Source organism: Alosa pseudoharengus, unplaced genomic scaffold (assembly GCF_046254945.1).
Source record: "Alosa pseudoharengus isolate Yale_2024_CS ecotype anadromous, Long Island Sound unplaced genomic scaffold, YU_APseudo_1.1 YU_APseudo_1.1_scf_18, whole genome shotgun sequence".
NCBI classification, from domain to species: domain Eukaryota; kingdom Metazoa; phylum Chordata; class Actinopteri; order Clupeiformes; family Clupeidae; genus Alosa; species Alosa pseudoharengus.
The window spans coordinates 16,521,900-16,535,634 of NW_027468650.1; the positions used below are offsets into that span (position 1 = coordinate 16,521,900).

The 13,735-nt window shown below is 49.8% G+C and overlaps 1 protein-coding gene across 1 annotated transcript in view; it reads left to right on the forward strand.

Annotated features, from left to right (window-relative positions):
- Window positions 1–13,214, forward strand: part of igsf9ba (immunoglobulin superfamily, member 9Ba) — a 76,272-nt gene extending 63,058 nt beyond the window's left edge. The window contains exons 16-21 of the mRNA XM_076290352.1: window positions 2,183–2,344; window positions 2,616–2,661; window positions 3,688–3,774; window positions 5,327–6,997; window positions 12,600–12,730; window positions 12,928–13,214. Of these exons, the coding sequence (XP_076146467.1) occupies window positions 2,183–2,344; window positions 2,616–2,661; window positions 3,688–3,774; window positions 5,327–6,997; window positions 12,600–12,730; window positions 12,928–13,214 (2,384 nt within the window). The remainder of the gene's footprint in view (window positions 1–2,182; window positions 2,345–2,615; window positions 2,662–3,687; window positions 3,775–5,326; window positions 6,998–12,599; window positions 12,731–12,927) is intronic.
- The last annotated feature ends 521 nt before the right edge of the window (window positions 13,215–13,735 follow it).

Genomic DNA, 13,735 nt, shown 5'->3' on the forward strand with positions numbered 1-13,735 from the left:
ACACACACACACCAGTGTTGCGCGGGTTTGGTCACAAGCGGCCCGCGGTCGCCCGATATTTTAATCAACCCGACCGCAACTCGGACCGCGAATATTAATTAGGACAAAATTATACCCGACCCGCGATCCGACCCGATTATTTAGAAAATGTGTGCTTTTGGTTATAGCCTGCATGCTGTGTGACAGTAGGCCATTTCTGTAAAACAAACTAATTTATTTGCGAAACTTTATGCAGTAGAACTACACGCACTAGGCATGCAGGACATAATGTTTGCGCAGGAGAGAGAATGAGAATAAGAGCGCAAGCACGCACGCAACCACCAAGGATTAGAACACTAGGATAAGATTTGAAGGCCATGGACATACATCTTTCTTTCGAAAACAGAAATGGTGAGGCAAGGTAGGCAAGACAGATACATTGCTGGTCAAAACGTTAGCGTAAGAACTGGTTTATAATGCTGAATGAAGCACAAAGCTTTACTGAAGCACATCAACTGTTTAAAGTCACAAACACAACGAACTAAGGTAACTTTTATGCATGCGCGAACCTATACATACCGGTAGATATGGCTGTGTAGTCTGTGCCATAACATTTATTCCTGCAGGCTGCCTGTTTTGGCTGTCATACTTTTAAATGGCTTTGCAAGAAGTAGGCCTAGACCATAACTTGTACTACTATCATCTTCTTTAACAACTTTTCCCAATATTTCCCATAGCCTATATCGCTTTTCCTGAATGGGTGTCTTTATTATTTTAACTCGCGTCTTGCTTCTTTACTGTTGACTTTACTGTATTGATGCTTTACTGTATTAATGCTAGCCTTCTCGTGATATTTTAAGTAGGCCTATTTGTAGAAAATATATATTTAATTAATTTTACAGTTTTTCTCAGTCGCTTTGGTGCTATTCTCACATCACTATTAACATTTGCACAGCAGTTAGTGCATTTCTCAAAACAATTAGTGCAAACTGCAAAACCTAGTGGATGACCTGCAAAAGCACGTCACTTGCTCAAAATGGATAGTCCATTCCTCAAAAGCACGTATTCATGTCAATGAAACTGTCAGTGTCATCAAAATGAGAAGTCTTGACACCATCGTTTATGAACAAGATAGTCAAATGGCTTTGTCATGTTTTCATTATGACAGTTTATTCTCTCAGTGTTTTCCCATGCAAAAAAAGGTCAGAACTCGGTGACACTACCTGAACAGGCTCAAGACTGCACTATACACTACTTGTACAGCCATTTGAAAACTACAGTAAAGTTACACATTGCTGTAGTTAGGGGAGTAAGTGAGTACAAGACACTGAATACATACATTTTTACTGTATATATGCTCTTTGCAATTCTACAGCATTGTGACAGAATTTGATAACTAGTTCAACAATTTTGTATGTAATGACTCAAGCAATGAAATGAAGACTATTAGTTTTATAGGGAACGACTATTCAGTATCCATAAGTATAGTTCATTTTGACTGACATGACATAAGCAAATGATAATGTTAAAAAACAGCAGAGAATTGTATGAAAGCAACTGATACATGTCCAAAAGCATTTGCAATTTGTTTAGAGGAAGCAGAATTTGCTACTATGATGTGCACAAATGACTAAATGTTGTGGAGGTTGAACTAATAGTTATGAGAATTTTCATTCTGATCTGCAAAAAGCACCAAAGCGACTGAGAAAAACTGTAACTGACCCGCCCGCAAATGACCCGAATATCATTAAAATATTTTGTTTATGACTCATAACCGCGGGTGACCGCTTAATTTCGGGCAGACCGCGCAACACTGACACACACACACACATACACACACACACATACCAGTTTTCACACATAGCTCTTTGTTGCCCCCCACTGGCCTTCATGCATCCTTCTCCCAGTAGCCCCAGGATGGTGCAGTCTCTCACTGCATCTGGGAACATCATTATACAATATACATCATCCACTATACATTACTTATATATTATAATACCACCCACTATACATTGCATATATTATACACCACCCACTATACTGTACATTACTTATATATATCACCCACTTACTTACAGTATATATTATACTGTATATTACCCACAATACATCATGTGTGTATAAATGTGCTCTCTGATACAGTAATGGTGGTGTAACCCTGTATGTGTGTGTGTGTGTGTGTGTGTGTGTGCACGCGTGTCAGACCCCTTCCCCCCCACGGAGATGGCGGATGAGAGCCTGGCGCGTCCAGTGGTGGCGGGCATCGTGGCGACCATCTGCTTCCTGGCGGCCGCCGTCCTCTTCAGCACGCTGGCCGCCTGCTTTGTCAACAAGCAGCACCGACGCAAGCTCAAGCGCAAGAGAGGTGAGACACACACACACACACAAACACACACACACACACACACAGATGCATGCCATAACCAGCGCAAACTTAAACAGAAGAGAGGTGAGACAAACACACATGCCATAACCAGCACCAATGCAAGCTCAAACGCAAGAGAGGTGAGACACACACACACAATAACCAGTTTGGGGTTACTGATGTTACTGATGTGGGGGTACCTGTGGTTGTGGGGTAGCTGTGGTTTGGGGTAACTCTAGTTTAGGGGTAACTCTGCTTTCTGTCCCCTTAGATCCTCCCTTATCAATCACCCACACCAGGAAGAGCATCGAGACACCGTGAGTACTACCAACGTCTTCACACACACACATACACACACACACGCACACACATATACACCCATACACCACTGCATACAAAAACAAGTGTCAGGGAGAGAGTGTGTGTGTGTCTGTACTGTATGTAAGGTATGTGATGTGTATATCTGTATGTCATCTGTTTGTATGTACAGTAAGTGTGTGGTGTATGGTCAGTATGTGGTGTGTGTTGTGTGATAGTGTGTGTGTGTGTGTGTGGTGTGTGCATGTGTGTGTTGGGGGGGGGGGTTGTTATACCAAGTGGTCATATGGGGGTGGTCGTCTCTATGCTGTGTCGGCCCAAATGGCCATTGATTCACAGGGCCAACACCTACTGCGGATGTCTCTCACAACACACACACTTACCTATGGGGCCAGCACTCACTCACCACACATCACACACACACACACACACACAATCTCTCTTTATCTCTCTCTCTCTCTCTCTTTCTCTCTCTCTCACACACACACACACCACACACACAAACACACCATGGGAGAACAGCAGGTGACATTTCTTTTCCATTGACCATGTTATGTGGGGATGGTGGATGGGTGTGTTTGTTTCTTGCATCCATGTCGGTCATCCGTGATATGGCGGTCGTCTGCCAGGTTACTCCGCCTCCACCCCCACCTTCCATCTCACCTGTGTCCCAGATGGAGCTGCGCTCTGGGTCGGACGTGGCTCTGATGAGGGCCGGATCCGGCCTGAGGCCGGCAAGCATCTGGGCATGTGCTGTTGGTCGTGTGTGCCGGCTGGTGTGACTGAGGGCGCTGTTTGTGTGTGTGTGTTTGTGTGTGTGCCCCGCGTGTGTGTGTTTATGTGTTTATTTCGGCTGGTGTGACTGATGGCGTTCTGTGTGAGTGTGTGTGTCTCGGCCGGTGTGACTGAGGGTGCTGTGTGTGTGTGTCGGCCGATGTGACCGAGGCCGCTATGTGTGTGTGTGTTTGAGTGTGTCGGCCGGTGTGACTGAGGGCGCTATGTGTGTGTTGTGTTTCTTGCCGCAGGCCTCCTCTGTCCCCTCTGCCTGGCATTGAGCCCTACTGGGAAGAGCCAGACAGGAGCAGCCTCAGGGCCCCTTCCGCCAGCCCCCAGTGAGTGTCCCCCCCATAACACCCCCCCCCCCCAGACCCCCTGTGAGTGTGCCCCCCCTTCCCCCAGTTCACCCCCACACACACACACCGCTCCGTTCCCGCTGCTGGTCTGGCTGTTGGTCCGCCGTTCTCGCATGCGCTCACTCTTCTCCGCTCCGCTCTTCAGCACGGCTGCTGTGGTTCTGATTGGCTGCTGTGGCTCTGACTGGCTGCCGTGTCTTTCATGCAGTTTGGTTGTGCTGCGTTTGTTTGCTGCAAGTGGCTAGCAGGGTTTTAATGTAATGCTAGCAGCTAGCATACAGAAAAACAATTTAGCTAGTTGCTATTGTTAGGAAAAACAGTGCTGGAGTTTTATTGTAATGCTCGTGGCTAGCTTAAAGATAAACAATGCTAAGGGATTCAGTGTAATGCTAGTGGCTAGCATAAAGAAAACCACTGCTAAGGTCTTAATGTAATGCTAGTGGCTAATGTAAAGACAAATAGTGCTGTGATTTTAATGTAATTGTAGTGGCTGTTGTAAAGAAACACTGCTAGAATTGTATGTTATATTAGTAGCTAGCATATGCTAAGGTTTTTATGTAATGCCAGTGGCTAGCATAGAGGGAAACTGGCGAGGTTAATGCTTGCGACTAGCATAAAGAAAAACATGACCAGGGTTAACGCTAGTAGCAGGAATAAAAAACACTGCAAGTTAATGCTTTGGTGGCTAGCATAAACTAAAACACTGCCAATGTTAAAGCTAATTGCTAGCATAAAGAATAAAACTACCTGGGTTAATGCTAGTGGCTAGCAGAAATAAAAACACTGCTAGTAGAGTGTTAATGTATTGCAGTGGAAAGCATGGCATCATGGGCAGAGACTTCTAACAGTCTTGTTGGTCCTGGATGCTTCTGCAGCTGCCTGTGGCATAAGTGTGTGTGTCTGTGTGTGCTTGTCTGTGTGGTACTGTGAGGATAATCTGTTTGTGTGTGTGAGGGGTGTTGAGTGGTGGGTTGGCATAGCGCTACCGCGTGTGTGAAATGTTGTTATTGTTGCTGTCACTGAACTTTCATCCTGTTCTCCATCGTGTTGCTTCATTCCGCTCTCTCTCTCGTTCTTTCTCTCTATCTCTCTCTCTCTCTCTCCACCAGAGCAGGCCCCTCTGCATCAGCCCAAGGCTTTTCAGACGGAAAACATCTCCTGTCTCTTTATGGGCAACATGTATTTACCTCTATGCTCAGTGAGAACACAGAAATTAAATGAATTTGATTGATGCCCTCAGTCAATCCATGTCATCTCTGGTCCCTGTTGGTTGGTTCAGGAACCTTGCTTTGCTGCAACTGAATGAGCATTTAGTTCCTGAGGAACCAATAGGACTGTAGGTCACGCGTGGCTGAGCTTGTGGCAGGCAGAATCTGGCTTCAGAGTTGCAGACTGTGCTGTTGAGTGGATCTCTAGTAGCCTGTCGAGGACCACCTTTCTGTCTGTGTGTGTGTGTGTGTGTAAGATAGAGAGAAAGAGGTAGTGTTAACCCTGCTGATGATATTCTTGCCCCCCCCCCCCCAATTCACAGGCTCTCTTCGGGGAAGATCAGTCCAGAGAGCATCCCCTCCTCACGCCCCCCCTCTCTGGCCAGCATGGGCCCTCCCGGCCTCTACGTGAAGCATCTGCCCAGCCCCAAGAAGGAGAAGGAGCTGTCCCTCTACAAGAAAACCAAGCGAGCAATAACCAGCAAGAAGTACAGCGTGTCCAAGCATGAGGCCGAGGTGACCACACCCATCGAGCTGATCAGCCGTGGCCCCGACGGCCGCTTTGTCATGGATATGGAGACCGAGGCCTCTCTCCGCACGCGCCGCATCCAGGGCTTCCCCTTCGTGGAGGAGTCGGACCTGTACCCTGAGTTCCGACAGTCAGACGAGGAGAACGACGAGCCAGGGCCCCTGCCCCCCGTCATGGCCACCCTGAGGCCCCAGATCTCCCCCGTGTCCTCCAGCCAGGAGTCCTACTCGCAGCCCCCCGCCTACAGCCCCCGCCTGGCCCACCGGCCGCTGGAAGGTATGAGCATCTACGAGAGTAGCGGCCTCCAGGCCACCGGCCAGAGCCGCGTCTCTCACTTCCACAGGCTCTTCCCTCACGGGCCCTTCTACGGTTACCTAGGTAGCGGAGTGGGCGTTGGCATCAGCGGGGAGGCAGAGCTGCAGCCGCCCTTCTACCTGCCGGAAACCAGCTCGCGTAGCTCGGTGGCCTCCTCCACACCGCCACCAGAGGGCGCCTATGCGCATCCCCGCCTCTCCCTGGGGGACGGGCGAGACCTGCGGGGCCACCCCCACTACTCCTCAGGCCACGCCCTCCCCCTCAGCCCCTCCCCAGGCCCGCGCTCCCCAGAGCTCTGGCCGCCTCCTGACTTCCCCTTCCTAAGCCAGGAGGGGGCACGCCTGCTCCTGCCCCCCCACCACCGAGCCCTGCCCCCCGACCTGCCCCCCTACCCACCTCCCCCTCTAGGTGCTCCCCCCTTCTCCTCCCTGCAGCTCCCCTCTGCCTTCCTGCAGCTGGAGGCTCCTAAAGCGCCCCTTGGTGGCCGCTCCCCAACCCAGCCCCCCCTTCAGGGTCCCCCGATCCGGCATGTAACTATGCAACAGGCAGCGAGTATGGGCACGCTCAGACACACGTCGCATGGCGTGGCCGTGCCTGTGCTGCCGTACGCTGGCATGCGATTAGGCAGCCCCAGCACGCTGCGCAGTGACAGCCCTGATACCTGGCGTCCGGAGGCGGAGCCCTGGCTGAGCCCACGGGCGGCCCGTCGTGCTGACCCCGGCCAGCAGGTGGTGCTGCAGCCCTCACGCCTCTCGCCCCTCACCCAGAGCCCCCCCAGCTCCCACGCAGGCTCCCCCGACATCCTGGTGAGGCCCCCGCCCCCTCGGCCCAGCATCCTGCGTCCCTCGCACTCGCAGGAGATGCCCGAGACGGCGCCGCGCCACCCTCCTCTGGCACGTGTCAGCTTCTCGCAAGGCTCCTCCCCTGCCTCCTCCCCCACGCAGGGCTCGGCTCACGGCCACGCACGGCGCCCCAGCCCTTCTTACCACGCCCAGATGGCCTACGCCACGGCCTCAACCAGCTATCCCTCCCAATCCCCCTCGCAATCCCCCTCCCCACCCCCCCTTGGCGCCCAGGGCCCCCCCCAGCCGAGGACGGACGATGAGAGGCAGCCCTCCGAGCCGTCTGCGCTCCAGCTGGCCTCTGCAGGGTAGGTGGACTCCCATCCTCAGAGCAGGCAGCATACCGCACCCTATGCTAGCGTTAGCACATGCTAAAAAGATCTCAGAGCAGGCAGCATACCGCACCCTATGCCAGCGTTAGCACATGCTAAAAAGATCTCAGAGCAGGCAGCATACCGCACCCTACGCTAGTGCTAGCACATGCTAAGACTGTTACAGATTAAGGGAACACACTCATACCACACCATACGCTAGTGCGAGCACTTGCTAAACAGACCTCAGAGCAGGTAGCATACCGCACCCTACACCGTGCTGACTCATGCTATTCAGACTTCAAAGCTGGTGGCATATCGAACCCTACGCTAGTGCTGCCTATGCTAAACAGACTGTTATGGCTTTAGGGAACACTCCCATCCGCACCCTAAGCTAGCGGCCTCTGCATGGTAGGGGCACTCCCATCCACAGAGCAGGCCACATACCTCACCCTACGCTAGTGCTAGCACATGATAAACAGACCTCAGAGCAGGCAGCATGCCGCACCATACTCTAATTCTAAACAGGGGGTCGTTTCTAGAAAAGTTAGCAACGACGTTGCTCAACCACCATGGTACGACGCAACTTGCAACTAAACAACGACACTGTTACACCTGTTTCCAGAAAGCATCGTACCTGTGTCGCAATTCGCTACCTCCGACGTTCGAACACCATAGTTCCAACAACGTTGTTGATGATGCAGCAATACATATCATTGGTGGAAACAGTGGCAACGTGTAATACCCCACCCCCTAGAAATGTTCTGTCACGGCCTATGTCGACATGTTTCTAATCTAAACCGAGTGATTAATGCTGGTATTGTCATTGCCATCAGCCAAAACCTAAACCTATTGCAAGCATATAAAACAGTTAACTTAAGCATACCAATATGAGTCATTATTTGTGTTAAATATCTATGTGTTGGAAAAAATATATAGCCTGGACAAATATCTGGGTATCCCATAGGTTATCAACTGGTTATCTTGTGGCTTAACGGCAGCGCGTTGGTGCACTGCGCGCTCGGCCGGAGTTCGCATCCTATCTCTTCTTTTCATCTCTGAGTAAGAGTAGGCCTACGAGACACAACAATAGGTTTTGACCATACATATTTATGTATATAGTTACTCTACATCGAGAGACCATAGGTACAATACATCAGTCAAAAACAATTGAATCTACGTGTCACACTAGTTCACCTGCAGGTAGCGAGAAGCAAGAGGACAATCTCACATCATAAGAAAATCGAACCTACAACGTTGGGATAATAAGTCATCTGCTTTAGCCACTACACCATTTAACACTGCTGTTGTTAGGGACTGTGAAGATTATAATACTAAAAGCAAGGCAATACTTTAATTAACATAAATAGCAAGAATGAGCCAAGTAGGGGAGCAGTGTCTTAATCAAAATTAAGCTACAGGATAGATCAATCATTGAGTCACGAGATAAACATCCACTTCGCAAATTTTGGTTAGGCGGTTGTGATTTTTGGTTAGGCACTCCGGACACCAACAGGAACTACCAAGGAACGACACAAGTGCGACTGCCTAGGGGCAGTAGTTCAAACGACCAAACTTTGTGTCCTTGTTTGCGATTGAGAGTTCGAACTACCCTTTCTAGAAACACCAAATCCAAGAACGATGTAGCGAACTACCAAGGTTGCGACGCAAGTTAGCAAACGATGCTTTCTAGAAACGACCCCCAGACCGTTAGGACATTAGGGAACACTTCCAATCTCAGAGTAGGCAGCATACAACACACCATGCTAGCCAGACTTCAGAGCAGGCAGCATTCTGCACTACGCCTGCGCTAGCACATGTTAAACAGACTGTTAAGGCTTTAGGGAACACCCATATTCAGAGCAGTTAGCATATTGCACTCCATGCTAATGCTAGCACGTGCTAAACAGACCTCAGAGCAGGCAGCATACCGTACCCTATGCTAGCTTTCGCAAATGCTAAACAGGGCTTTAGGCAACACAGGGCTTCTGCAGGGTAGGTGCCCTCCCAACCTCAGAGCAAGAAGCATAAGACACTCTACCCTAGTTTTACACTTGCTAGCTAGTGATATCACATGCTCCACTGACCTCCAGAGCAGCTAGGCCTTTAGGAATTAATATATCTGGTCTCAGAAGTATTACACACTCTACAGGTCATCTGTTGTCTTAAGATTCCCTAGAAAAACGTATGCCCCCCTTACATATGTAGACTTTACCGACTGTTAGCATTATAGCTCAGGGAATAAACATAAAGACCCTTTGTAGACTGTAGGCTGGTGACAAAAAGCTCACAAACCTCTTAAAGACAGAATACAAACATACAAAAACACTCACACAGACCTAAGAGACAGTCATGATAGGAGTCTGCATACAGACGCATACAGTACATTTAAGACTACTAGCACTAATGAGGACTCTAATCCTCAGTATAGACAGCCTATCAATATGCCCATGCAGACTTAAAAGACCACATACTGACATTTAAAGACTTACTGATGTAAGACACTTCAAGACTTACCAAACCATAGTCCTACCTTAAAGACTTACTGATTTACTGCAGTCTTTAGAGTAGATGCCATACAGCACTTAATTCAGACATATACATAGATATTACATGTAATGACATATTTACAGCCAAATTACCTTATTATGACACTTCATATGTAGATATCATAATATTTGTCAATTGTATCGTCTTAAGTACTGTTTTGTCTAATGCCCATCATGTTTACATACCGTAAATTGCTGTCCTTTCTTCATTGTAATGTATGGTCCCCGTGGAGTTGGAAAAGTCTGGAGAAACTTACCGAGTGCACTTGCAGAAATACTTAAAATTAATGATTTTTTTATCCTGAACTTAATGCCATAATTGACATATGTCCCTGTTGAATCTGGCTCTGTCACGAATACTCATTCAACATTGTTATGTTCCAGATCGGTCTTGATTACAGAGTTTTTTCTAGTTCCATCATCTCAACAGTAAGCTACGAGCGGTCATCACCCCATTGGTTTCGCTTTGAGCACAAATTTACCTCAGTGGCTACACAACCCCTCTCCACTCCTGTCCCCAAATTCCCCTCACACCCACACTCCCCCCCTCACCTTACCCTCCCCTCCGCACCACCCTCACCCCACCCCCACCCCCACCCTTCTGGTTCCCGGGGGCTGCGAGTGTGCTCCTTTTGCCGTGTATGTGTGTGTGTGTGTGTGTGTGTGATGTTGCTGCAGTAACGTACATGGTGGCTGTAGACTCTCCTGAAGGCTCTGCAGCCCTCTCACTCTTTGTGTTTTTGATTGACCTCAGCTATCTGGCCAGCATTGTTGTGACCAGGTCGTCCACTCCGTAATAGGTAAGGGTTGAATCCATGTCTGACAGGGGAGGGGCTAGCAGGCGGGGTCTAATCACTACTCATTTAAAGGGGAATCAATGGCAGAACAACATTGACCAAAACAAAACAAAAAAACTAATTTCTTTATGCCTCTTCAAAAATAAAAAAACAACATCAAGCCGATTTTATAACACATACTCCCAGGCCAATTAGCACTTTTCTGTGAAAACCAATGCCACAGACGTGCAGAAGTCATTCTGTCTGACCTGCTGCAGCTCCTGGCCTGGCAGAGCTCCTGCGTCAGCCGGCACTGAGCCGTGACTGCCTGCCTGAATCAGCATTCCCCTTTAAAGCTTTTGTTCCATGTGCAAAGTCTCATGCATGCCTCTCTCTGAGTACTCCTCTCCAGTGCCCCAATCAGTAACAGACAATTTCTCTCAGACTAAACAAATTCTTGTCACATTCGTGGTTTTTTAGTGGTTTGGTTTGTTTCTTTTTGATGTGACTGTTTCTTGACTGGCCATTCCCCTCTCCTGCCATCTGCCTCCCCTCAGCATGGTGAAGCCTCACTCAGCTCTTTCTTTCTCTCTCTATTTCCTTCTTTCTCTCTCTCTCTCTCTCTCTCTCTCCTTCTTTCTCTCTCTATCCCTGTCTCATGTGGATGACGATCAGATTACATATGTACAGTGCCAGCGTGTGGACTCTCTCTCTCTCTCTCTCTCCCTCTCTCTCTCACCTCTCTCTCTACTAACGCCTTTACCTTTGTCTCTCTACAGCAGTCAGGGGGTGACCGTGCCCCGCCCCCCCCCACTCCACACCACCCCACCTTGCACCCCCCCCCCCCCCCCCCCCATTGATCTAATGTTGTGTTTCAGTCAGTTGTGAAAGCGCCAGGTTTTGGGGTGTCACAGAGCGCTCGCAGTGTTTTTTTAAAGGTGTCACTGTGGGCGGCTGTGCTCTGATGGTCAGTTCAGGGGTCTAAACCCAGCCCCCTGGCTCGAGTGACGAGCTCCGAGCCAAGGCGGTGCTCACTGGGCCTTGTTTAGGAAGCGCGTTGGGCATACGCCTGCAATAGGAGCTGTGAGATTAAGGCCCTATGTGTGTGTGCAGGCCACTCCTGATGGATACGCCATATCAGGAGGACGCTTCATGAGGTAACGACGGAGCTGCCGCTCACTAAAAACTAATCCAGCTAACGACGCGCTCAGTAACCAATGGGTCATCTCAACCGATTCACTTTTCAACACCTGCGCTCAGGATGGTTGATGGTCAGCCTCCCACTGTTCAACCAGACAAGCCCTGAAGTGCTCACTCAGAGAGACTGCAAGAAGCTGTAGAGAACAGCCATTTATGATGATCACTCAGAACTGGCGGACAGTGCTGAAAGAGAACCGAAAAGGTTTATCAGGCTTTTTCAGTCAAATGGGAAGGTACAGTATGAGCCCATCATCCCCACAGCATGCAGAGATCTGGATGCGGTTGTCATGGCGCACAGGTAAACCTCTGGCAGTAAATTAGTAAACTGTATGCTACCGGCGACCGATGGATCACATCCCAGAGCAAGCACTTAGTGGTAGTAGCATCTACACTGTGAAACCAGCCAAAAACATAGATATGAACATAGACATGATTCATTTCGAATTTGGATTAATAGAAAAAAATAAGATAACTGTGGGGATTATTATTAATATTGACAGCATTGCATTTTTAGCAATTTTGACCCCAAACAAAAACAAGAATTTTGAAGCAAAAGTACAGTATTGTAGCTTAATCTAATTATTAATTCTGACATGTAGGTAGGAAAATCGTTCAGCCCAAATCAGAAGCTCAGTCGATGAGAAAAGTTGGAGGTGTGTGTGAGCACCGCAGATCAGTGGAGCCAGTGCATGGTAAAGGTGTTGAGGCTGACATGAACCATCTTGTGTGTGTGTGTATGTGTGTGTGTGTGTGTGTGTGTGTGCCACTCTTCTCTCCTGTAGTTATTCTGATACTCTACCCCAAAGACCACACCCCCTCTGGCTGCGTTGACTGGGTGCTTTGGTCTGAAGCTCTCATGCTCTGTGTGTGTGTGTGTGTGTGTGTGTGTGTGTGTGTTTCAGTGGCGTTGGCATGGCTCGCCTCTGCGGCTGAAGCTCAGAGAGGCCAGTTGAGCTCCTCTCCCTCTGTGAGCTGCGGAGGCCAGTGTGTTTGAATAGACTAGAGCTCCCCCTGGTGGTGATGTGCAGTAACGACAGCTGGCTCTCGCCCCTCTGTGTGTGTGTGTGCCCACAGGGAGCCCGTAGGGGCTGAGGCCATGCATGCCGGGTCTGAGAGGTCCCAAACTCTGCTTTACCCCCCGGGCAAGACCGGCTCCAAGGAAGGCGTCAATAACAACAACAACTCCAGACCCCGGAGGAAAACAGGTACGCAGAAGAACCCTCTGGAGCGGTTCCATAGTTAAAGCACAAGGGTTCCACCCTCTGAACAGAACCCTCCTGATTGATAGCTTATGTGATTTTATTTTGTGTGTGTGCATGTGCCCGTGTCCAAATGTATCTGTGAGTGAATGTGCATATGTGTCTGCTGTGTGTGTGTGTGTGTGTGTGTGTGTGTGTTTCAGATGTGAGTAGCTCTCAGACCCAGCAGTCGTGTGTGTCTGAGGCCCCTGCGCAGGAGACCCCGCCTGCGGACCCCAGCTGCCCAGAGGAAAAGAGGCCGAGGGGGGCGAGGATGAGGAGCGCGATGGCGCTGTGGGAGAAGAGGAAGGCCCCCTGTCGGCAGCTCTCGGCCCTGCTGCCCCTGTCCCTACCCCGGCCGCGGCCCCCGCCACAACAGCCCCCCGAGGAGCGCAAGGCCCTGCTGGCCAGCATGGACCCCCACCGGCCCGACTACGGAGCCCTGCTCTGAGCACGACCAGCACTCCACCGGCGCCGGACCTGAGCCGAACTGAACCGACCCATCCCCACCCGACGCCACCGCCCCGGACTCACACTCTGGAGTGACGCCAACGCCCTCTGCCACCCAGTGATACCACCAGGGCTCCACCTGATCAGAGTCCACAGTCACTGAGATGAGATGTGTGTGAGTGTGTGAGAGAGTGTGTGTGTGTGTGTGTGTGTGTGTGTGTGTATGTGTGTGTTTGAAAGAGACTAAAAACTTTAGGGAGGGACAGTACTGACCAGTGACAAGACAGTGTTAACCGACGGTGGCAGATGGCGTGTAACACCTGCGCGTGTGTGAGTTTGTGTGTGTGTGTGTGTGTGTGTGTGTGTGTGTGTGTGTGATGTGTCGTCAGTCACCTGAGGGAGGGGAAGGGGGAGGTTCCGCTCTGCGGTCCCTGAGGGGCCCATCCACAGGGCTGGGGGCCATGACGATGTTTGACTTTAGTCCAGATTAAAATAGATAGTCCAACAATGCACATTCGGTTA